The sequence below is a fragment of the Martes martes genome, assembly GCF_963455335.1.
Source record: "Martes martes genome assembly, chromosome: X".
NCBI lineage: Eukaryota > Metazoa > Chordata > Mammalia > Carnivora > Mustelidae > Martes > Martes martes.
Genome location: NC_137897.1, coordinates 40701588 through 40724670, shown reverse-complemented (window position 1 = coordinate 40724670; position 23083 = coordinate 40701588). Strand labels below are relative to the sequence as shown.

At 53.9% G+C, this 23083-nt stretch overlaps 3 protein-coding genes across 12 annotated transcripts; 2 read left to right on the top strand and 1 right to left on the bottom strand.

Moving 5' to 3' along the window:
- Window positions 1-432: 432 nt before the first annotated feature.
- Window positions 433-9720, top strand: SLC35A2 (solute carrier family 35 member A2). Of its 4 annotated transcripts, none has more exons than XM_080795235.1 (5): window positions 433-867; window positions 2429-2611; window positions 6238-6389; window positions 7296-8026; window positions 9398-9720. In XM_080795235.1, exons 1-5 carry the CDS (start codon window positions 777-779, stop codon window positions 9423-9425), a joined length of 1185 nt encoding a protein of 394 aa, XP_080651361.1. In that variant the 5' UTR covers window positions 433-776; the 3' UTR covers window positions 9426-9720. The 4 variants fall into 4 exon arrangements, with proteins under 4 accessions (XP_080651361.1, XP_080651364.1, XP_080651363.1 ...); XM_080795238.1 differs by lacking the exon at window positions 9398-9720 and adding an exon at window positions 9169-9345; XM_080795237.1 differs by having other exon boundaries at window positions 693-867; window positions 7886-8026; window positions 9398-9718.
- Window positions 9721-9777: 57 nt separating this feature from the next.
- Window positions 9778-13908, bottom strand: PQBP1 (polyglutamine binding protein 1). Of its 6 annotated transcripts, none has more exons than XM_080795234.1 (7): window positions 13743-13908; window positions 13199-13283; window positions 11330-11441; window positions 10940-11052; window positions 10476-10739; window positions 10182-10245; window positions 9778-9999 (listed from the first exon to the last, which is right to left on the bottom strand). In XM_080795234.1, the coding sequence occupies exons 2-7, from the start codon at window positions 13263-13265 to the stop codon at window positions 9843-9845; spliced, it is 777 nt and encodes a 258-aa protein (XP_080651360.1). In that variant the 5' UTR covers window positions 13266-13283; window positions 13743-13908; the 3' UTR covers window positions 9778-9842. The 6 variants fall into 6 exon arrangements, with proteins under 6 accessions (XP_080651360.1, XP_080651359.1, XP_080651358.1 ...); XM_080795233.1 differs by having other exon boundaries at window positions 13729-13865; XM_080795232.1 differs by lacking the exon at window positions 13743-13908 and adding an exon at window positions 13424-13593.
- Window positions 13909-13966: 58 nt separating this feature from the next.
- TIMM17B (translocase of inner mitochondrial membrane 17B) lies at window positions 13967-17714 on the top strand. Of its 2 annotated transcripts, none has more exons than XM_080795857.1 (6): window positions 13967-14086; window positions 14934-15033; window positions 16049-16112; window positions 16929-17057; window positions 17146-17256; window positions 17337-17714. In XM_080795857.1, exons 1-6 carry the CDS (start codon window positions 14061-14063, stop codon window positions 17423-17425), a joined length of 519 nt encoding a protein of 172 aa, XP_080651983.1. In that variant the 5' UTR covers window positions 13967-14060; the 3' UTR covers window positions 17426-17714. The 2 variants fall into 2 exon arrangements, with proteins under 2 accessions (XP_080651983.1, XP_080651984.1); XM_080795858.1 differs by having other exon boundaries at window positions 13994-14292.
- Window positions 17715-23083: the final 5369 nt, after the last annotated feature.

Below are 23083 nucleotides of genomic sequence, written 5' to 3'. Positions count from 1 at the left end.
CTTGCTCTCTTGTTCATCCCTCCTCTCTCATTCTTCACCTCAACGTCCCCGCCCTAACCTTAGCTGTACCCTCTCTTGCTCCTCTTTCAAAAGCTAACCTGAAAGCCTCACCTGGTGGCTTACCTGTCCCCTTCGCACTCCTTTTCCTCCTCAACAGGGGCTCGCTTATCCTCCCTACTCTCAGTCTCCCCTCTCCAACACCTCGCTTGTGTGGCCTCAACTGCTCTGCTCGTTTGCCCGCCTGACCCTCACCTGTCCCATGCCGTCAGTCTAAATTACCTCCCAGCCGCCCGCGTACTCTCCGGGGGGCGGGGCCTCGCCGGGAGGTGGGCTAAAGAGGAACTTCAGTCCAACCAGGAAGGTACTCAGGAGTTTTGGTGCGGAAAGGGCGGGGTCATCTATAGAAGCTGCCAATGAAGAGTTGAGATAGAAGAGGATCAGCTGAGCCAATGAGACAAGGACACACGATGGGCGGGTGATCTAGAAAGCGAGATCAATGAAGTCGAGGGCGGGTCTAGTAACGGGAATGAGCCAATGAGGCTCTGTAGAGACAGCTAGAGGCTGAGTCGGCAGTGTGTTGGGTCTGCCCATCCGGACGGAATCTGGAAATCCCGAGGCCGCGGTCTTAGGTTCACTGTCCGGGAGCGGATGAGGAAAACCACTGCTCTGGCCAGCCCCTCACTCGCCCCGCCCCTACCCCGGAGGCCTGGAAGCGGAAGTGACGGATACGGAAGTGCCCTGCTGTTGCCGAGGGGACGGGCCAGGCAGATGCCAACATGGCAGCGGTTGGGTCTGGCGGTTCTACCGCGGCTGCTGGGCCAGGGGCGGTCTCCGCGGGGGCGTTGGAGCCTGGAACCGCGAGTGCGGGTGAGACAGGCAGTGGCCGAGCAGGCGGTGGCCGGGCGAGGGTCGGGATCGCTGGGGGGTCAGGAAGGTTCCTCACTCAAGCGAGAGGGAGCATCCCGTATGGACCCACCTATGTGTGTGTGGTGGGGGGTGGAGGAGGGAGGACGGAACGGTCCACTGTGAGTGTGTTGGAAGGCGGGGAAGAGACCATTCTGAGGGTAACTGGAGGGGGTCCCTTCCGCATATGGAGAGTGGAGATCTTTCTGAGTCTGGGGGGTTATTGCCTTTGGGGAAGGCTAAGACCACTGAGACCATTTTGAGTTTGTCGGAGGGGGGGTCCGTCCTTAGAGAAGGGAGAGAGCATTCTGAGAGTGGGAAAGTTCTTCCTTATAGAATAAAGAGGCTGTTCTGTGGGTGGTGGTTTCTTCCTTATAAAGGGATAGGGGCTATTGTGAATTAGGGTGGGGCGGGTCCTTCCATACCCGACTTTGAGGGTCCGTTTTGAAGATTGGGATGTCCGTTATAAGGAGATAGGACTGTTCTGGTGGGTCCCTTCCTAATGCTGGTAGAGTTCATTGTATATTGGAGTGAGAGGGTCCTTTCTTACATGGCAGAGAAAAGACATTCTGAGGGTGTGGAGCCCTTCTTTATAGCGGGGAGAGTTCATTGTGAGTGTGAGTAGAACAAGGAATGATTCCTTGGCTGGAGGTAGGGAAGGTGCAGTGGTTGGAGGATGACTGGGCCATGTGGAGTATAGGGAAATACTTCCTTATGTCCTCGAGGGAATCACACCATTCTTGGTACAGTAACCATTTGTTATATGGGGTCCAGTCCTAGGGGCTGTGGAGGAATTGTTTCTTAAGTTTGTGAAACCATTCTGTGTCAGAGGGACTCTGGTGGTCATAGAAGGTAGGAGTTGGAAAGACCATTTTCAGTGTGAGGGGATGGAATAATGTCTTAGATGGGAGGAAGACTGTTCTTTAGGGGGTGGACATGCCTTATATAGTGGTCTCATTCCCTGTATTGAGGTATCATTCTTTACATAGGACGACCCCTCATTAAATAGAAGCATCATTTCATATAAGTCTGTGGTTTGCTCACCCACATAATGGAATCCTTGTAGCTCGCTCAGAGATCAGAACAACATAGGGATCTGCTGAGGTATTCCACATAAATTCTTTACCCCAGCGATGGGTAGACAGTTAGCACTCAATAAATGTTGAGAATGTGGTTGGTAGTCCATCTTGGGGTGGAGTTGCTTCTCACACAGAGGAGGGAGAAAGGGGGCCCAGTGTGTTCAGCACCTGCTCCAGCCATTTCCTGATACCTCAGCAAGGATTCCAGGTATGGGCTGGATGGGGCGAGGCCCACTTCCTCCTTTGTGGCTCTTCCTGCCTGTTGAGGTAGCAGAAGTAGATGGGAGTCAGACCCTCCTTGGGTCAGGATAGGGAGGCAGAGAGAGGAAGTGGCAGTGGCTAGGAGGATCCTGGTTGAGAAAGGAGTGAGGGGGAAGGTGGTGGTGTGGCTGTGTCCTAGCAGCTTCTGACCCCTTCTTCCCCCTTGCTCATTGAATTTCCCACAGCTCACCGGCGTCTCAAATACATATCCCTAGCTGTGCTGGTGGTCCAGAATGCCTCCCTCATCCTCAGCATCCGCTACGCCCGCACACTGCCTGGGGACCGCTTCTTTGCCACCACTGCTGTGGTCATGGCCGAAGTGCTCAAAGGTCTCACCTGCCTGCTGCTGCTCTTCGCACAGAAGAGGGGTATGAGCCAGCAAGGGGGGTGGTGGTGCTGCACTGGGGTCAGTGGTGGGACTTTGTGTGTGTATGTGTGTACACCCATGCCTACATGGAGGGTTTGCTGGGGGAATATCACTGTATCCCTGTGTCTGAAACCGCCTGGGGAGTGTGTAAGTGCAGCTAATCTGCTTTATCCCTCCAGCCCTACTTTTACACCCCTGATGCCCGGGAAGTTGGTCTGCGTGGACTGTAGGAGTGAGACGGTCTGTGCCCATGAGGTAGCAGGCGACCCTTACAGGGTGATTCACTTATTTCCCTTTAACTTTGCATTATGGATCATTTTAAACATATACAAACTTGGAGAGAATAATAAAATAAAATGTCCATGTACCCATCACCCAGATTCATCAGTTGTCCACTCATGGCCCCTCTACCATTAAACAGCATCAGTGATTACCCACTCACTGTCCATCTCCCTGTCTGCCTACCTACCCACTCCCTGCCTTACTTTACTGCAGTGTGTCCCACACGAAGTACATAGTATTTTTTTTTAAAGATTTTATTTAATTTGACAGACAGAGATCACAGGTAGGCAGAGAGGCAGGCAGAGACAGAGAGGGAGGGAAGCAGGCTCGCTGCTGAGCAGAGAGCCCGATGTGGGACCCGATCCCAGGACCCCGGCATCATGACCTGAGCCGAAGGCAGAGGCTTTAACCCACTGAGCCACCCAGGCACCCCGTAGTATTTTGAAGTAAACCCCCACCCCTACCTTATTGTCTTGAATAAATATTTTGGTACATTAAAAAAAAATAATTGCAGTATCTAAAAATTATACATCAAAAAATGAACCATAAAAGAATCAAATACCCAGTCAAGTGTTCACACACTTATAATGGCTTCTCAAATATCAAAAATTTTTAAGAATTTGTCTCAGTCAGGTTTATATAAGGTCAGTGTCTTGCAATTGGTTGGTGTCTTCTAGGTCTGTTAACCTTAGGGTTCCCATCCAGCTCTGTGATGGGCAGTTAATTTCTTGAAGAGAGCAGGTGGTTCGTCTTAGAGACTTTGGACAGCCTGCAGTTTGCTGCCGGCCTCCTAGTGGTATCATTTAGCATTTTCCTCTGCCTTTTCTGTACTTCCTAGAAATTGGATTTCTATACCAATTTAAACATCTCCCTAAAAGCCTGCTTTAAAACGTTGTCAGTTGTTTCTCTACAAAGGCCGTGCCAGGGCTCCCGGTGGGGCTCAGTCAGTTAAGCGTCCGACTCTTGATTTCAGCTCAGGTCATGATCGCAGGGTCTTGAGATCGAGCCCAATATTGGGCTCTGCACTTAGCAATGGGGAATCTGCTTGAGATTTTCTCCCTTTCCTTCTGCCCCTCCCCCCGCTGTGGGCACGCACACCCTAATAAGTAAATAAATCTTTACAAAAATAATTAAAGGCCTTGCCTGTGTAAAGGATACAGATGTCTGTTCCAGCTCTGCTCTCAGTATTTACGATGAAGAAAACATTCTTGCCCACTCACTAGCTCCAGGGCCCTGGGAGGCAGAAGTTTGGGAACCCATCTCTTCTGTCCTTTCTTTCCTTTTTTTTTTTTTTTTAAGTGGACGTGTAGCTGACATACACAGTTAACCATTGAATAACACAGGTTTGAGCTGTGCAGGCCCATTTAGACGCAGGTTTTTGTCTAATAAATACAGTATGGAAAATGTATTTTCCTTATGATTTTCTTTTCTCTGGCTTACTTTAATGTAAGAATACCATATATGATACATATAACATACAAAATGTTCTATGTTCTCTGTAAGGCTTCCAGCCAGCAGTAGACTATTAGGAGTTAAGCTTGGGGGTTGGGGGTATCAACAGTTTATGTGGATTTTTAACTCTCTGGGGGGTTGATGCCCCAGCTCCTGTGCTGGTCACTGGTTAACTGTAATGTTTTCTTAGTTTCAGGTGTACAACATACTGATTCAACAATTCTCTACATTACACAGTGCTCGCCATGATAAGTGCTCTAACCATCTGTCACCAGACCGAGTTATTACCTTATTATTGGCTGTATTCCCTGTGCTGTACTTTTCTTTGTGTGTGTGTGTGTGTGTGTGTGTGTGTGCTGTACTTTTCATCCCTGAGACTTACTTATTTTTATAACTGGAACTTTGTACCTCGTAACCCCCTTCACCTATTTCACCCATTTCCCACTCCCCTCCCCGCCCCCAGCAACTGCCAGTTCTCTAGGAGTGTGTGATTCTGTGTCTGTTTTTGTGGTTGTTTGTTTTGTTTGTTTTTTTTTAGATTCCCCAAGGTGGTGAAATCATTTGTCTTTCTTGGTCTGAGTTCCTTCTCTTAGCATCATGCCCTCGAGGTCCATCATCTGCTCTGTCCCCTCCCCCACCTTCTGTTCTGTTCTCAGTTGATTCTGAGACACTTTCAAGTGCTCACTGCGGCAGCCCCTGCTCTGGCTGCGTCCTGCCCTCAGGGGGGCTGATATTTGGGATGGGGAGAAGCAAAGAGCTGCAGATTTAAAACCACAGGCCTCCACCTCAGATCTACAATTTCAGCCCCTCGCCCCACGTTGTGGTTGTTGTTTTTTCTCTTGAGTCAGTTTTGTGGTAAAACCTGGCCTGACCCCACGTGGGGCTGTTTGTGTATCTGTGTTTTTAATTTTTCTCATTTGGTGTGAATGTTTACACAAGTCGCCACGGAAATACGAACATGTGTGATTATGGCATGCAGCCCCCTGTATGTGAGGGCTGTGTTACGTGTTACGTGCCAGATTGCCCGTGCTACTTGTCTGACGCCTGGAAAATGTCCAACACCCAAACCCCTGGGCCCCAAGAGTTGGGGTTAAGGGGTTTGAGATGGGTAATTACTCCCGGGACGAAGGCCGGGCAGGGCCACGAGCCGTCAGTGCAAGTTCCCTGTGATAGCCCCGTGCATTGGCTTTCCCCTGCGATAGCCCGGTGCAGTAGGTGGGGTTTTCGCAGAGGAGCAACATGCAGCTGAGCCTGAAAAGGTAAACTGTAGAGCTTTGCAGAGGCCTGACTCTCCAGGAGGGTCCTGTCTATCACGAATCGGTGCGAGCAGGCCCCAGCCAGCCTTGGCTGCTTCTTTGTCCCGCTGCCGCTGTTGCCTGTGACCCAGGTGGCCCAGTCCTTGCGTGTCAGGTGGGCAGAGCAGGAGATGGCTCCTGCCCTCAGGCAGCTCGCAGGCCAGTAAGGAGCTCTAGGATAAGCGTCATAGTTGAGTCTCCAACTTCCCCTCTGGTTGGCAGTCTGCCTTCCTACTCCTAAGGCTTCTCCTTCACAAGCTAGTTCCTGCTGACAATTTCACTGGCTAGACGGGTATTGAGTGCTTGCCCTGAGTGGGCCTCCTGTCCGGGGAGCTAGGCTGTACACTGAGTGAGGACAGCCTGCGAGCCTCAGCTGCGCACAGTCCAGGATGGTGGTTTTGTGTCCTATGAAACTGCTGGCCATGAGGCCTGCTGGAGCGGGGGGGGCTGCGCTGTGGGGAAACTGAGAGCACAGACCTCATTCGAGCCCTCAGGAAGTCAGAGTGTGGTAGGGAGACGCAGGGCCCAGCCCAGTCCTGGCCTGCAGAGGATCTGCAGTGCTCAGGAGGGCTGTCCTCCCCCTCCCCGTGCACCCCAGGTAACGTGAAACACCTCGCGCTCTTCCTCCACGAGGCTGTCCTGGTGCGGTATGTGGACACACTCAAGCTTGCGGTGCCCTCTCTCATCTACACCTTGCAGAATAACCTCCAGTATGTTGCCATCTCCAACCTGCCAGCTGCCACTTTCCAGGTGAGCTGCATGCCCAGCGTGGCCTCGGAGGAGCCGGCTAGGGTCGGCGAGGTAGGAGGCCAACGAGGGGAGGACTGCAGAGAGCTGGGGCCGTGTCGCCTTGGCTCTCCCTCAGTCTCAGTTCTTCATCTGTGAGAACTGGGAATGGGGACGGGAATGCCTCCTCACCAGGTTGCTGGGACGGCTAAAAGAAATAATATCTGGGAAGAGCCCTTGATTGGCAGTAGGCAGGCTTTTGGCTGTTTCCAAGGAGGCCTTGGAAAACGGTTCAAGAGCCTGGATTCTGGGGCCCAAATCCCACCTCGGCTACTACTTCCCAGCTGTGTGATCTTGGGCAAGTCACTTGACGTCTCTGTGCCCTAGTTTTCTCATCTTCCCATCGGACATTACAATAGCGCCCACCTCATCTGGGAGAGCACTGCACGAATGGATTCACATGCAGTGCCCAGAGGCACAGTAGCACACAGCCGGCACTGTGTCAATGTTTGCCGATGTTATCATTGTGGCTGATTGGCTTGCATCAGCACCTAGTTATCAGCCTCCCCCCTCATCAGAGAGCCTGTCACTTGTTCACTCACCTGCCACGTGAGCTGGTTCGCAAACAATAGCTGTACTCTGCAGATGGTGATGTCGGGGCCGAGACAGGGCAAGTGCCTTGTTCCTCATCACACAGCCAGAAAATGGGGTTGGGGTGCGGACTTGGGTGTGGCCCGGGACTTCCTTGTGGAGCTGTGGACTTTCCGGGAAGCACCGCACAGGGCTGTTTAGCGCCCTGCCAGTCAGCTCCCAAGGGCTGGGTGTCTTTCTGGTCGCCTGCCCTGCCCTGTCCCTGCACTGGGCACATTGTGGGGTGGGGGTGGGGCGGGGAACAGCCCTTAGCACCTCCCGCATGCATGCCACACGCAGGTGACGTACCAGCTGAAGATCCTGACCACGGCGCTGTTCTCCGTGCTCATGCTGAACCGCAGCCTTTCGCGGCTGCAGTGGGCCTCCCTGCTGCTCCTCTTCACGGGCGTTGCCATTGTCCAGGCACAGCAAGCTGGTGGTGGGGGCCCTCGGCCACTGGACCAAAACCCTGGGGCAGGCCTGGTGGCCGTCGTGGCCTCTTGTCTGTCCTCGGGCTTTGCAGGCGTCTACTTCGAGAAGATCCTCAAGGGCAGCTCGGGCTCCGTGTGGCTGCGCAACCTGCAGCTGGGCCTCTTCGGCACAGCGCTGGGCCTGGTGGGGCTCTGGTGGGCCGAGGGCACTGCCGTGGCGCGCCGCGGCTTCTTCTTCGGCTACACGCCGGCCGTGTGGGGCGTGGTGCTCAACCAGGCCTTTGGCGGGCTGCTGGTGGCTGTTGTTGTCAAGTACGCCGACAACATCCTCAAGGGCTTTGCCACCTCCCTATCTATCGTGCTGTCCACGGTCGCCTCCATCCGCCTCTTCGGCTTCCACGTGGACCCGCTGTTCGCCCTGGGCGCGGGGCTGGTCATCGGTGCTGTCTACCTCTACAGTCTGCCCCGAGGTGCAGCCAAAGCCACGGCCTCTGCCTCCGCCTCCGGGCCCTGCACGCACCAGCAGCCTCCGGGGCAGCCGCCACCACCCAAGCTGTCTTCCCACCGCGGAGACCTCAGCACGGAGCCCTTTCTGCCGAAGTCAGTGCTGGTGAAGTGAGGGCTGGTGGCGGTGGGGGGTGAAAGGGAGGGGGACTGGGTGGAGGGTGTTGGGCATCTGCAGGGACCTGAGCTGCCACTGGGCCTGGCTCCCCTGGGACTGGAAGAGTGTTTTCTTCCAGGTCATGGAGACTTCTGGAGGGGCATGGGACGGGGTGGGGCATCACACGAACCCTTCCTCGCAGACTGGGCCCCCCTCCGCTGGAGGGGGCTTTGAGAGCTGCCTCCTCTGCCCCAGCCAGCCCCTTTCGGGGACTGGGTTGGCAGTGTTGTCATTCAAGGCCTTTCTTTGCCTGCCTGCCCTCAGCTGGAGGTGTCCTGTCTTCTATGCCTGGGAGAGCCCCTCCTAGCAGCCCCTCCACCTTTGTAAGGACAAATCGGACAAAAATGTTACAGCTCTTTTAGTGATGGATGCCTACCTGTGGGGTTCAGCTTCCTGTAGCTTGAGGCCTTCTTGCCTCCCTCACAGCCGCAGTGGATCATGTTAGCAATTCGGGTCTTTTTTGTACGTGGCCTTGGGGCAGCTTCCCTGACGGGAGACCCTTGAAAATGGGCCTCTCGTGGGCACCCTGGAGAGAGGCAGGGGCCGGAGCTGACACATGTTGCATCAGCCCATTCCTGGGGAGGGTGCAGTGCAGTGGGGGCTGTTTTTTTTTAGTGGTCTGGGAACTTGTGGTGTAATCAGATAATTAATGATCCAGGGTGCGGGGAGGGGGAAAAGGTCTTTGGAGTGGCTGAATCTCACTGAAATCTAGGACACTCTCAGACGCCGGATGCAGGGTTCTTTTCCGAGACATCCCAAAAGGGAAGCTAAAGCTGCCGACCACACCTCTGATAATGCACTGGCTGTATGAGGCACTCTTGCTCTGTGACAGGGTGAGGGTGTCTTAAAATCGCTGAAATGTGGAACCTGCCCCCTGCACTCCCTAAAGCTTATTAACCCCTTAACTGTCTCCCAGGATGTGTGTGTGTGCGCGCGCGCGCACACACGCACGTGTGCGCACACACACACACACACACACACACGGGGGAGATGCCTGGGCTATCTTTGCTCTATGTAAATAGGGTCGTTGGATCTTTATTTTTGATTAATTTGTTCTGATTTTTTTGGCTTGTTTTCTAAGGAACTGTAATGAACAAATGTCAGGAGACCCAATGCCAAATAAAGATGTTGTATTTATTTAGTCCACGTGTAGCTTTCTGACCCAGGGGACTCACTCTGTCTGCATAGGCTCTGTTACTAACCCCCGGACTACCAGCCCCACTACTGCCACCCTTGCTTGCTCAGGGCGCCCGCCTGCCAGCCCACACCAGCTGTCTGTGTTTCTCTCTCCCTCCCCATTCCCACCACAGGTTGCTCACCAAGGTGAAGGGTTCGTAGCCGCTGGGATCGAAGACGCTGGCCTGGCCTCCTTCTCCCCTCTTGCCCTGGCCCAGCCAGGACCAAACTCTGATCAGTATTAGGGGTGGGGGGAGGTAGACACTGAACCCCAACCTGATCCCCCCACCCCCACCCCCCGCTCCCACGCAGGGGGAGGGACACAACTGAACTCTGGTAATGAGGGCATGGACAGGATCCACCTCGGCCTCCAAGCCCCCCGTCGCCCTCATATCCTTGCCACTCCCGCACTATCTTAGGTGAGTTTTTGCAAATAAAATGTGTTTCACATCTTGCCCGCCTGGGTTGGGAAGCCTCAAGAGCGCATGGGAAGGAAGCACTCAGGCCTCATGGGCACGATCCATCGAAAAGCTTTTATTAAAAACCCCGGGGGGCAGGGGGGTGGCGTTGCGGGAAGGTTCAGTCTTGTTGCTTGGTTCGGGAGGCCTCAGCGTTGGCCCGGAGCACAGCCCCCGGGGATGGGTAGGGGCGCTGCTGAAAGAGGGGCCCTGCCGCTGTCGTGTCTGCGCCCGTCTTGGCCTCATTCCGCTTGGGGAGTCCTGTTGACCATGTGCCCCTGGGGGGGAGGGGGTTAGGAAATAGGGGTCAGGGGTTGGGAATATGGGATGCAGTAGGCACTCCCCACCCCCAACTCGCAACAACTGACAAATCGGGGAAGCAGACAGGAAAAAAGGAATGGTCATCAGTGCAAGGGACTCATGAGGGAAAGAGAAGGGCTCGTGAGGGCTTCTCCTTTACCGGGGTGCATCCGAGTACGAGCTGGGGTCCATGGGGTCTAACTCTTCATCCTTCCGGCTTGCCGCTGAGGAAACAGGTGGCAGAGTAAGGTTTTCAGTAGAGACACAAGGAGCCCGTGATCACCAACCTCCCCCATCCCAGGGAGAAATGGGGTGCATGGCTGCCGTGGCCCACAGCACCCTGTCCCAAGCCCCAGACTCAGGCATTCGCATGAGCAAAGGGAGGGCCTCTCTTCCATGGCTCGTCCGTGGTGCCTCACCTGCCTCGGGCCCCTGGCCCCGCTGTTCAGCTTACCCTTCTTGCTCTTTGGGTAGGGCGCCAGCTCCTCCCTGCGATGATGGCGCCGTTCTTTGCTCTCTTCCCGCTCTGATTTGTCATACCCGCGATCCCGATCCCGATCCCTGTCCCGCTCTCTCTCTCTGTCCACTTTGTCATAACTACGCTCCCGGTCTCTGTCCGACTTCTCGTGGCCCCGGTCCGACTTCTCGTGGCCCCGGTCCGACTTCTCGTGGCCCCGGTCTGACTTCTCGTGGCCCCGATCCACCTTCTCCTCAGCATCTGGGAACACAAAAGCCTTGAAGTGACCTTTCTCCTCCAATCTCCGGCCCCAGCAGCCTCTGCCTTCAGTAACTGCCCCCCCCCTTGCCTGGGGTTTGATCTGCCTGTCTCACCTGCCCCTCCCCAGTCCACTGTCATTTACCTTACCCCTCCCTGAGAACTGCAGGACCATGGAGGCACCCTTAGGTCCGCCAACTCACCTGCATTACTTGCCCTGAGCTTCTTGGCGGATTTGGTAACGACGGAGTTGGGGTCATGTGGGGAGAGCCAGGACACGAGGTCTGTGTCCACATTCCAGTAGTAAGGGAGCCCGCTGTGGGGCAGTGGGAGGGAAGCAGGGGAGGGAGGGAGGGGGAGAGAGAGGACGGGAGAAGGAGGGAAGGAGGGAGTGGAGGAGTGTCAGCACAGGGGTCTTATAGCCTCAACTCCTACCCATCTCTTGTAACTGCCCCATGTCAGGACCCCAGAGGGAGGACCCCCAGACCTCTTCTCTGTGTTTCCCATTTACCCCAAGGCCAGGGACAGCACAGGAAAGGTGAAGTCAGATGTCAGATCCCCCACCCACCCCCACCCCAGTTCCCCAGGCTCACCAGGAAGGGTCAAACACCTTGTACCAGCTCGGTGGCAGGCCCTCCAACCGGGTGGCCTCATAGTCTACAGGGTCATCATCATAGTCCTCAGCAATGATCTCTTCCTCTGGCTCTGGCAGAATAGCGGGGTGGAGGAAAGCAGTAAGGACTAGAGGGATTCTCATCTTACAGCCGGAGCCTGGAGAGACACTCAAATTCACATGAACCACGTGTGTGTGTGTGTGTGTGTGTGTGTGCGCGCGCGCGCGCACCAGGTCTCACCTTCTGTGGCGAATATCACATTCCAAATCCAAGTGTCTGAAGATGAGGGGATTTGCCAAAAAATGTACCTAAATCTCTTCTGTTTCTGGATTCAGATAAAATCTGGGATTTGATGCTATCACCCACACCTATCTGATTTCAGAATTTAGACAAGGATTCATCATACAAACGTATCCTCCAGTTCCCGAGGCTCAGGAAGCATGGGACACCATGCTATCCAAATCTATTTGGATAAAATGAGTTTGAACAGTAACGGGTTGTTCTGAAAATAAGTCCAAATCTACTCAGCTTCCAAAGCCTGGCAAATATCAGGTTTCTGATCTTGTATATTTTTTTAAATTTTATTTATTTATTTATTTGAGAGAGAGATATGACAAGTAGGCAGAGAGGCAGGCAGAGAGAGGGGGGGAAGCAGGCTCCCCGCTGAGCAGAGAGCCCGATGCGGGGCTCGATCCCAGGACCCTGAGATTATGACCTGGGCCGAAGGCAGAGGCTTAACCCACTGAGCCACCCAAGTGCCCCTCTGATCTTGTATATTGAGCAGCAAGTCTGGATGGCAGGGGATATATCCAAACACTGCTCTGGGTCCATTCAGTTCCTAGGCTTGACATATAGCAGGCCTACAGCAGCTGTCAGTTACTATTGGCAAAATAAAAGAGGTGAATGTTGTTAGCTTGGTACGTGACCCTCAGTAGGCCTAGCACAGATTTCAGCTGTGGCTGGAACTAACAATGAAATGTACATGTCAGCAGCAGCATACTGCCTGTCACACAATAGGCCCAAAGTAGATGTAAGCTATAATCACCAGTATCGTTAGTAAGATATATATTCCATCAGCACAGGGCCTCGTACTCAACAGGCTTACAATAAATGATCAGTGATCATTATCAGTATTATTAACCACAAGATCTATGCGTGGCACAGTTGCTTTTAACAGATGGCCTTTATCAGTAAGGTGAAAATAAGATGTACTTCCCAGTGCTTAGCACACTGTACCCAAAACAGATGCCCAAAAAACCCCCCTCAAAAACAAAAAACTACCACACCACATGCCAGCTTTTACTATTACTGACAATGAGGTGGAAATCTTAGCACAAGCAGCCCAGGAGGCATAAATGATAGATCCTATCATTATTTTCTACTGTTAGCCATAATGCATATGCCAAGCACTTGGGCCCAAAATACATGTCGGCTATGGATACGGTGAACAATAAGTTACAGATCACCAGCATAGTGCCTGGCACCACTGTAGGTAGGTCTAAAATAATGTAATCATTAGGGTAAAGAACAAAGTATCAGCATCCTGCTACGGTCTACTAGGATATTTTGTAATACCTTCCACGGATTGCTTGTTGGATTGCACGTGGCACACAACAGAACCCCAAAAAGGCCTTCGCTGTCAATATTAAGCACTAAATATGCATTCCCCACCCCCACCCCCGCCCGCGGTAGGAATGAATGTCAGGAAGCCATATTGTTAACAATGCCCGCCACCCGACTGATTGGTGCGCAATAGGGTCCATGCTAGGTATGAAGTGGCAGTTATCAACAACAAAGTGCCTGTCAAGCCTGCCACATGGTAGGCCCATCTGCTTTTAGCTCGCTCACCGGGCTCCAGATGTTTGAGGATGCCTCTCTTGGCCAAGCGGGTCTGCAACGCAACAGGCAGCGGCATAGTGGACAGCAGACAGACCTAGGGACGTACGGATGGACAGGCACATGGACACACACACACACACAAAAACCACCAGCTCAAATGAGGATTCAAATCCCGATCCTAAAATCAAGCGCCTCCTCCCAGCATATACTCCAACTGGACCCCCACCTACCTACCTGCACGGATAGCTGGCCGAACCGAACCGACGCACTAAGAGGTGGGAAGATAGGTGCAATGCCACCCAAACTCCCACCAACCCCCGCCTCGAGGCTGGGTGTTCCAGGACCCAGTTCCCCTCCCCGGCCCAGGCTCCGCCCACCGCCTAAGGGGCCAAGCTCAGTTCCACCCCCCTGCGTCCCAGGAATGGGCTCACCCAACGTCCCCCACAGACTCCTGGGTGGGAGGAACCAAAGCTCCGGGATGGGGGAACAGAGCGCAGCACCTCCTCCTGCTGCAAAAGATGCACCCACCCCGACATTACCAATACAATCTCACGAGTACTGGAAGGCTGTCAGATGGGCAGGCTTTCTCTTGTAGCTGCTAGGATCACCAGAACCACATGAATGCCTTCTCTGAAAGCACAGAATGAGGACCGCCCTCCCCAAAGCTTGAAAGAACGGGGCGACGTTCAGGCTGCAGTACAGATGACGCAAACCCGGGTGGCCAATGAGAGCGCGGCCCTGGCCTGACAAGCGCGAAGCGACCCAATCGCTGGGCTGGAATAGGTGGAGCGCTCAGGCGCCTGTGCGCATTTGCCGTGGGGGCGTGGCCCGCCGGGGTTTAGTCAGGACTGCGCGGCCGGACGCCGGCGCCATGGAGGAGTACGCGCGGGAGCCTTGGTACGGCGGTGGGCACAGGCTCCGGGACTGTTGCTGCGGCGCCACGGCCAGTTGTGGGAGGCGGGCGGGAGAGGCGCCGGCCACACCGCGCCACGTCCCAGACTCGGGACATTGTTAGACATTTGTGGTCTCCTTCTGCTTCCCTCCGCTTCGTTCCTCCCACTCGGGCGCCGTTAAGAGGGGCCGCCGCCGTGTGCCTGGAGAAGGTGCGGTGCAGGACCAACCACTCCCAAGTTTCCCCTGACTCCGTTTCCCCAGTCCCTCTTAACGGAAAGAGCCATGCTGGTCGAATCCATTCCAGCCCGGGGGTGGTGACGGTTGTCGAGCGGAAATCCCCAGAGTTACCTTGCGTGGCTTTACCCTGGTCGCTTCAGTGAATGGGGGCGGGGCCCGGGTGAGCCTATGGTGGACGAGCTGGGTCCTCCCCCCCCCTGCACCGTGGGCTCTTGGTTTTTCCCAGTTGGGGCGGGTTAAAAAAGAGGGAAGAGGGCGGGGTTTGGTCGGACGTGTTCATTGTTGGAGACGGGGGTGCGACCCCGTCCTGCTTTAATAACGATATTAGCAAATGAACACTTTCACATCGCTGATCCAAACGTGCTAACTCTGCCTGTGTCAGTTCGTTTACTGTTCAGGAGTAGGGAAGCTGTTGGTTGATTCCACGGTTGGCCACGAGGGGAGGGGCGGACAGGGCCAAGCACCATTTGCCAAAATGAGGGGGAAAATAATATTATCTGAAGTGCTGCTTCCCATTCGAGTGACTTGGCTTCTCCCAGTGGGAAAGAGTCCATGCAATATGGCAGGGGGAAGAGGGGCTCACTTAATCCCACCCTCCCCTTCCGGCCTGCAGCCCATGGCGAATTGTGGACGATTGCGGTGGAGCCTTCACTATGGGTGTCATCGGCGGTGGAGTCTTCCAGGCCATCAAGGGCTTCCGCAATGCCCCTGTCGTGAGTCGTGGCCTTCCCTGGGTGGGGCGGGGGACCTGCCCTGCCCACCCCACACGGGATACTGCGCGGAAAACCGCTTGGAGCTGCTGTGACTTACTCATTCTGGTTCCTGCTAGCTTACTATGTGCCAGGCCTGGCTCCAGGATCTGTGGTTTGGGGAGAAATGGCAAACATGGCCCTGTGTCCCTCACCCCCAGCACCCAGCTGGGTTTTCTCTGTGGAAATAACTGTGCTGTCAAAAAGATCCTCATCAAATCCTAAATGTATGTGCAAGGCCAGAGAGATTTTCCCCAGAGGCAGATTACCTGGATACAGGGAAGTGCCAGGAGTTTAACTGACAGAAGGACAGCCTTAAAGTTAAGAAAATGCTTTTAACGTAACCTAATCAGTGTTCTTTTCTCTCTCTCTCTCTCTGCCCACCCTCTTCCAAGATCTTACCAAACGTCATGGCTTTAAATGCCATCCATTTGCCAAGGTCTCTGAAATTTATCTATCTACTCCTGTCCCTCCCCTCAACTCCTGGAACTCTTTCCTGGATCTTTGCCCAGATTTCCTGTTCTCATCCTCAAGGTCTCAGCACAAACACCCCCTCCTTTAGAGTCCTTTCCTGACCCCTCAGCCATTATCATTTCTCTTGATCCCATTTCCTCCAGGGTCTGTATTGCTATGTGAAGCTATCTTGTTGGTCTGTACCTCTGCCGGGCATCTGTCTCTCCCACTGTAATGTGAGCTCGGAGAGGGCAGGGGCTAGGTCTCTCTCATTCATTATCCCTCCATTACAGCATGGTGCCTGGCACTTAGGTGCTAGGGATCATTGAATGAATGAGAACTTCTCAGCCCACAGCTGAGAACGCCCATGTTAGGGTGCTCACCAGCCTCCGAGTTCCTGGTCCCTGCTCCACGTCTCTACTCCTGATACCCCTGACCCATCACGTTTCCTCTCTTAAAAGCTATAAACCCTGCGTGCCAGGGGCCTCATCCCTGTTCTGACTCCCCGCCTCCTCACTTTTCCCAGGGAATTCGGCACCGAATGAGAGGTAGTGTCAACGCTGTGAGGATCCGAGCCCCCCAGATTGGAGGTAAGAGGCTTGGAGAGACCTAGGAGATGGGATGCAGAATTGGCAGTGGTCATTCCTGTGGTTCTAGACTGCAGATTGGGGGTCCACATTTCCAGCCCCAATTCTGCCTGCGACTTCAGGACAGTGATGTTTACCCATAATTGAATACGGAGGGGCAGGAGTATGGATTCCAGAGTTTAAATCCAGACCCTGGATCTTCCCTGATGGCATGACTTTGGGTTCGTGGCTTCACCTCTCCGAACCTCATCGGTAACATGGGGATGGTGACAGCAGTAACCACCTAAATTGTTTTGTAAGATAGGTCATGTACATTTATGTCATTTACAGAGGACTTGCTAAGTGCTGGTTGCTTAGCTAAGCCTTTTAACCATGTTAACGAATTTAAGACTTCAAAAGTCAAATTAACATATCAGTACCTAGAACAGGTCCTGGCGCACAGCAAGGCCTCAATAAACACTTTAATTATCACAGCGTTAACCAGCTTTCATAGCCTCTTTTGGGCTCCCTTAAACCAAGATCGGAAGTCCAGTTCGGTGTGATGCTTAGGAAGATCAGAGTTGCTCTGTGAAAAGCCATACAGAAGAGAAATCTGTTTGTAAACACTTGTCAGACCCCTACAAAGGTGAGGGGAATGCCAGTGGCGATCAGAGATCGCTTGACAAAGGGGCGCACAGGGAGTATCCCCTAGGAGTTTACTCTCTGCCTTTGTGTCTGGGTTTTTCTCCCCATCCGTTGCCAGAACCTTCAGGCCTTGGAAGCCCCCAGACCCAACACTGGATTTTGAGGCATTCTGATTCAGCCTCTGTCTCCCTACAGGTAGCTTCGCGGTGTGGGGGGGCCTGTTCTCCACCATCGACTGTGGCCTGGTGCGCCTGCGGGGCAAAGAAGACCCCTGGAACTCCATCACCAGTGGAGCACTGACCGGGGCTGTGCTGGCGGCCCGCAGTGAGTACCCTGGCCCCCAGCCCCCGAGCCCCTTCCACCTTGTTCTGCCTGCCCTCACCTCTCTCTCCCTGTCTCTTCCCTCTCCCAGGTGGCCCACTGGCCATGGTGGGCTCGGCCATGATGGGGGGCATCCTCTTGGCCCTCATAGAGGGTGTTGGTATCCTCCTTACTCGCTACACGGCCCAGCAGTTTCGCAACGGTGAGTACCTAGCAGACACGGGTCAGGGAGAGGTGCGAAATGCATTGCCTCCCACCCTTACCTGATTCTTTCCTCTGCAGCACCCCCGTTCCTGGAGGACCCCAGCCAACTGCCCCCTAAGGAGGGTACCCCAGCCCCAGGCTATCCCAGCTATCAGCAGTACCACTGAGGAAGTGACCGCCTGTCACCACCACCATGGGAGCTCTTCCTCCGTTCCCTCCCCGATGATCTACCTCGAAGGGAGGGCTGGCTCCCAGTTGGCCCTGGGACCCTCCAGAGAGGGCCTCTACTGTGCTCCCTTGTCCCAGGGTTGGGGGTGGGGCACCCCAGCTGCCCTGAAGGATGGGTCCCCTTCTCTATCAGGGCACCCCAACCCCGAATTCACATGTAACAAGTTCTCACCCCAGCCCTCTTTTCCTGGCACCCTGATGAGTATTTAAAGCCCGTTTTGAAATGCCTGTGTTTGTACTCCTTGAGCTGCGCATGGGAGCCCCTTTTTATGACAAGGGGTAGGGCCCTCTTCGGGGATGCAGAAGCCCTAGGTATTGTAGTCCGCAGAGAGTGTTTGTGGGATGAATGAGCAGGAGAAGGAATGAATCGAGAAGTGAACAGGTGCATGAATAAGGGGGTGTGGGGACCAAGTGATGAATCATAGGCAGACGGGAACATTGTGGGAAAGAAGTGAGTGAACAGAAGAATTACTGGGGTGGGGGAGGGTGTAGTTTGCACCTTGCACCCCGACCCCTCCCTCCCATGCCCCCACTGCCAAGGCTGGGAAATCTGACTGCAGTGAAGTCTGGCTTTCTGAATCCCACTCACCCCATTTGTGAGTGTGATCTCTCTGTGGCCTCGCCATGGACCTGGGGTGGAAGTAGGGGTCAGAAAGATCCAGCTTTCTTGAGGAAGGTGCCCTCTGTCAGTCTCCCCTTCTCTACCCCCGAGCTACTCCTTGATGATGCTCAGCGTTGCAGTTTTCTTAAGAGCAACCATAAAATAACCAGAAAGGAGTTTTCATACTGGGGTGAGGGCGTTATGGGAAAGAGATTTTTCTGGAGGGACATTGGCCCCAAACACTGTCTCTTCTACACAAACCCCTACACATGTGGGGCCAACACTGTCACCACTGGGGTGCATCATGGGGGACCTAAGAACAGTTTCTTTTAGTGCAAGCCATTACAAAGAGGTGGAGATGTCCTTAGACAAAATTGCTTCCTGGGGGTGAAAGTACAGAGGCCCAGACCTCCCAACAGCCTGGATTCCTCCATAGGAGCTGAAGTGCCACAGGGCCAGCTTGAGTGCCTTGGTGCCAGCCTGCCAGCAGCCACCAGACAAGACTCCAGGGGAGCACGGTCAGGGGTTGGGGGCTGCCGGCACTGTGCACACTGCCCTTGCAGGGCCCCCACCCGGCCACGAGCTCGGAGCTCTAGGGGCGTCGGTTTCGGGCCCAGGGTCTTACAGGCGGTCATGACTTCTGGGCCGCTAACGTGGCAAGATCCCTTCTTCACCACCAGGCCCCCTTCTCTGGGCTCCCCCCACCCATATTTCAGACCCCATATTGCTCCTATCAAACACTGCCCCGCCAGCTCCTCCCAGCCTTTCCCATCGGCTATGTCACTCGGCTGTTGTCCCCACAGACCTGAATCCGCAGGCCCCGGCCCCCTCCTGTCTTTCCTTCCTGTCCTCTAAGGATCCTGCAAGCGCCTACCTCTTCTATGTCTCAGCTCTGGCTCCTCTGTGTGTGTGTCATGTGCCTACTGCATCTGCCTGGTCCCTTCCAAATGGGTGGGGCTCCTACAGGTCCCTTCCTGCTGCCCCTACCCGGTCCTCCCCAGCCTCTAGCCCGAACCTCTGCCCAGCTAAGGTCCCATGCCCTCTGCTCCTTAAGGTTCCGCCCCTGTAGGTGCACCCAAACACACGGCCCCTCTGCCTCTGGGGCCGTTCACTGTCTCTGGTCCCCCGGAGGCTGTGGGATGCGAGGGGGCGTTAGCACGGTTTATGGCATCTTTCAGGCCCTTTTGCTCTGGCTCCTCCTCAGGCTGCTGGCATTGGGGGGCGGGTGTGTGTGTGTGCATGTGAATACCAGGGCACCAGCTCAGCAACGTAGGCTCGTGGCCTCGGGGTGGGGGGCGGGTGCCAAGCGTCCGCGGAGTCCCTGGTCTCCTAGTTGGGCTTGGGGCATCTAGAGTTGCCCAGGTCCCCAGAGCTGGAGCCGGGGCAGCGGAGGAGCAGTCAGGTCGGGTCTGGGCCGGCACACAGCTTCTCTGCCAGAGAAGGAAACGTGGGGTCAACCCCAGGCAGTTTCCATCAGGAGGGACTATGGAGACTGGGAGAAGGCAGGAGTGAGACAAACACGGAGAGAAACAAGCCGAGAGACGTACCCGAGAAGAACTGGAGACATAGGAAGAGCTGGAGGCAGAGACATACAAGGGATCTATGAAAAGAAACAAGAAGCTGTGCGAGTCAGAAATGCAGGTGGTCGGGGGCACGTGGGTGGCTCAGTTGGTTAACCATCTGCCTTCGGCTCAGGTCATGATCTCAGGGTCCTGGAATTGAGCCTCCCTTGGGGCTCTCTGCTCAGCATGCACTGGGCTTCTCCCTCTCCCTCTGCCCTTCCCCCCACCACTAGTGCTTGCTTGCTTTCTCCTGCTCTCTCAGATAGATAGATTGATAAATCTTTTCAAAAAGGAAAGGAAAATGCAGGTGGGGATGTGGGAATACCCTCAGCGTCAGATGGAGGTAAACGCAGGGAAGAAGGCCAGCCAGCATAGTAGGTGTGAGCTGGGCTGAAGGGCCCCACGGACAGAGGACTAGCAGGCCGCCCTTCCCTTACCCTCTGGCTGAGGGGCCTCAGAGAAGCAGAGAGGAGCCTGACCCTGCCTCCTTTATCCCTCTGGCTCGCTCTCTCACTCTCATTTCTGATTTCATCCCATCTGCTTCCCACAAGGATTTCATGCCTCTCCCTGGGGTTCTTCCTTCCCCTCTTCTTCCTGGCTTCCCCCATCCCCTGAGCGACAAGTTGGCCTCCATCTGTCTTGATCTGTCTCTCAGACCCTCCTTCCCCATTTCTCTACTTCAGTCCCGCTAGCTGGTGGCTTGCACACTCCCCGTGGCCCCTGGCTTTGTTATCTGTTAATGTCATGGGGCAGGTGGCTGGAGGAAGTATCTGGGGTGCAAGGAAGGTTAGTGAGATGGAAAGAATCCGGGAAGTACAATGGGGTCCAGCCCTGACAGCAAGGTGGGGAGTCACTGCCTCAGGCAGAGCCCCTGAGATGCTGGGGAGAGAGACACAGGGAGATTGAGACATAGAATAGAAAGAATTGGGACAGAGCCCACAAGAGGGACCAAGACAAAGGGAAGCCAAAGTTTAAGGAAATATCAAAGGAGAGACAGATGCAGAGAAAGCAATATCAAAGAGAAAAAATGGTAGGACAACTGAAAGGACAGGAAAAGAGAAAATATGAGAAGGGAGATAGACACAAAAGATTGGGAGAGTGAGCCAGCCAGTGGGAGCAAGGGAGAGAAAGGAGCAGAGAGAGTCAGAACAAAACAAAGAAGTGAGAGAAAGGGAGACACGAGAGTGGGACACACATACCCTCTTACCCTGCATCTGGGGCTTGCTGGCCTGGGTGTTCTTTCTTTTTTATGTAAGATTTTATTCGTTTATTTGGGGGAGAGAGAGTGAGGGAGCACAAGAAGGGGAGGGGCAAAAAGGGAGAGGAAGAAGCAGACTGCCTGCTGAGCAGGGAGCCTGATGCAGGACTCTATCCCAGGACCCTTGGATCATGACCTGAGCTGAAGGCAGCCGCTTAATGGACTGAGCCACCCAGACGCCCCTGTCTGAGTGTTCTTATTTCCTTTGTTTTCTTAGTGGCAGCTGGAGAACAGGGCCTGGCTGGGCAGGACAGCTCTGCCAGCCCCAGCACCCCAGGTCATCAAAGTGGGTGGGAGGAGGGCAGCATCCCCTGGGGATACACTTTTGGACAGCAATGCTGTTGTCTCGGGTGGCGTCAAAGAGCTCATTTGGGGCCAACCCCCGCAGCTGACCAATGGGAGTCATCTACGGGGAATCTGCAGTGTCCTCAGAATGCCCGCAAGCACAGAAGAGGAACAGTGCGCCAGTGATCCCTTCTGGGGGGACAGAGGAACCTTCCTTTTGTTACCCTCCTTATACATAAGGGGAAATGGAAGGCACCAAGAGGTATGGCTATGCTGCCTGAAAGTGGCAAAGCGGACATTTGTACCCGTATGTATAGTGCTTAGAGTTGGAGACGTGTGTTGCACCATAATGTCCGACACATCATCGATCAGCACCACAGGTGCCCTTTGAAGCTTTTCACAGGCCAGCGGAACAATTTCTGAGCCCCCGTTGTTAAGGTAATAACGAAGGACTCAAGGAACGACTTGACGGAGAGCCGGCTGGCGGCAATTGTGGGCCTTCACCCAGGCATCTTCTGAGAAGGTCCTGCCTGTTCAGTTTCAGAACGTTCATCAGAGTGTGTGCTTTTCTGTATGTACATCTCACGGAAGAGTTAAATACGAGCTAGAGCCGCATGGATCAACATGGGTCATTCTCGAGCCTGCAGTATGACACAGAAGAAGGAAAGCCAAAGACTGCTGTGTAGAGTACAATATTTGCAGTAAACACACGCGGACAATATATGCAGTTCATGGGTCCCTGATGAGCTAATGAAAGAATAAAAAGGCGCAAGGCAACGATCAATAAGAAACTCAGTGTTGAGACCACGTCAGAGGGCGGAGGCAGGATAGAATGGACTAGAGGGGCGCCCCGGTGGCTGAGATGACCATCTGCCTTCAGCTCTGGTTATGATCCCGGGGTCTTGAGATTGAGTCCCCGTGTCCGGCTCCCTGCTCAGCGGGGAGTCCGTATCTCCCTCTCCCTCTGTCCCTCCCCCTGCTAGTGCTCTCTCATGGGTTCTGCTCTCTCTCAAATAAATTTAAAAATAAGTAAAAAAAAAAAAAAGGAACAGAATAGAGGGAGCTAACCTAGTAGGTTTCAGCTGGAGCTGAAATATATATTTTTTTAAGATTTTATTTATTTATGAGAGAGAGAGAGCATGCACACACAGTTGGTGGGCAGGGGCAGAGGGAGAGGAAGAAGCAGGCTCCCCTCCGAGCCGGGAGCCCAACGTGGGACTCGATCCCAGGACCCCAGGATCATGACCTAAGCCAAAGGCAGTCACCTAACTGACCGAGCCACCCTGGTGCCCTGAAATATTTTGTTTCTTAAAGGAAAAAAATTGGGAGCAAATGACAAAATGTTAAGAGTTCACAGGTGTCCATTATATTACTATCTTCTGCAGATTGTTGTCCATTTGAAGAGATTTCATAATTTAGGAGATGAAAAAATCCTACTTGCATTAAATTGAATATGTAGATTAATTTGGGGACCCATTTCTCCAGTGTTGATTCTTCATGCCTGGAACACAACGTCTCTTTCCATTCACTTAGGCCCCTTTTTCTTTTCTTCTGTAAATCGGTAGAGCTCATACTTTTCTTGCTCAAGGTATTCACAGGAAGTTGTATTTTCTTACCACGATGAACAATGTCCTTTTCTATTACATTTAAAAAATTTTTAAGTGTCTGTAAAGGAAGGACATTCAGTTTCACATTCAGTCTTGTTTCTGGCCACCTTGCTCACCTTTCTTATTAGTTCTAAAAGTGTTTTAGATGATTTTCTTGGATTTTTTAAAAAAAGACTTATTTAGGGGCGCCTGGGTGGCTCAGTGGGTTAGGCCTCTGCCTTCGGCTCGGGTCGTGGTCTGGGGGTCCTGGGATCAAGGCCCGCATCAGGCTCTCTGCTCAGCAG

Bases quoted from the DNA above. Each gene is read 5' to 3' on its own strand.
- SLC35A2 (XM_080795238.1), top strand. From the start codon at position 777: ATGGCAGCGGTTGGGTCTGGCGGTTCTACCGCGGCTGCTGGGCCAGGG. The intron at 2,612-6,237 runs GTATGAGCCAGC...CGTGCACCCCAG, and splicing joins GCTCTTCGCACAGAAGAGGG to GTAACGTGAAACACCTCGCG. The intron at 8,027-9,168 runs GTCAGTGCTGGT...TTGTTTTCTAAG, and splicing joins ACGGAGCCCTTTCTGCCGAA to GAACTGTAATGAACAAATGT.
- PQBP1 (XM_080795231.1), bottom strand. From the start codon at position 13,265: ATGCCGCTGCCTGTTGCGTTGCAGACCCGCTTGGCCAAGAGAGGCATC. The intron at 11,442-13,198 runs GTGAGCGAGCTA...CTATTCTGCCAG, and splicing joins CCTCAAACATCTGGAGCCCG to AGCCAGAGGAAGAGATCATT. The intron at 11,053-11,329 runs GTGAGCCTGGGG...ACTGCCCCACAG, and splicing joins AAGGTGTTTGACCCTTCCTG to CGGGCTCCCTTACTACTGGA.
- TIMM17B (XM_080795857.1), top strand. From the start codon at position 14,061: ATGGAGGAGTACGCGCGGGAGCCTTG. The intron at 16,113-16,928 runs GTAAGAGGCTTG...GTCTCCCTACAG, and splicing joins CCGAGCCCCCCAGATTGGAG to GTAGCTTCGCGGTGTGGGGG. The intron at 17,058-17,145 runs GTGAGTACCCTG...TCCCTCTCCCAG, and splicing joins GGCTGTGCTGGCGGCCCGCA to GTGGCCCACTGGCCATGGTG.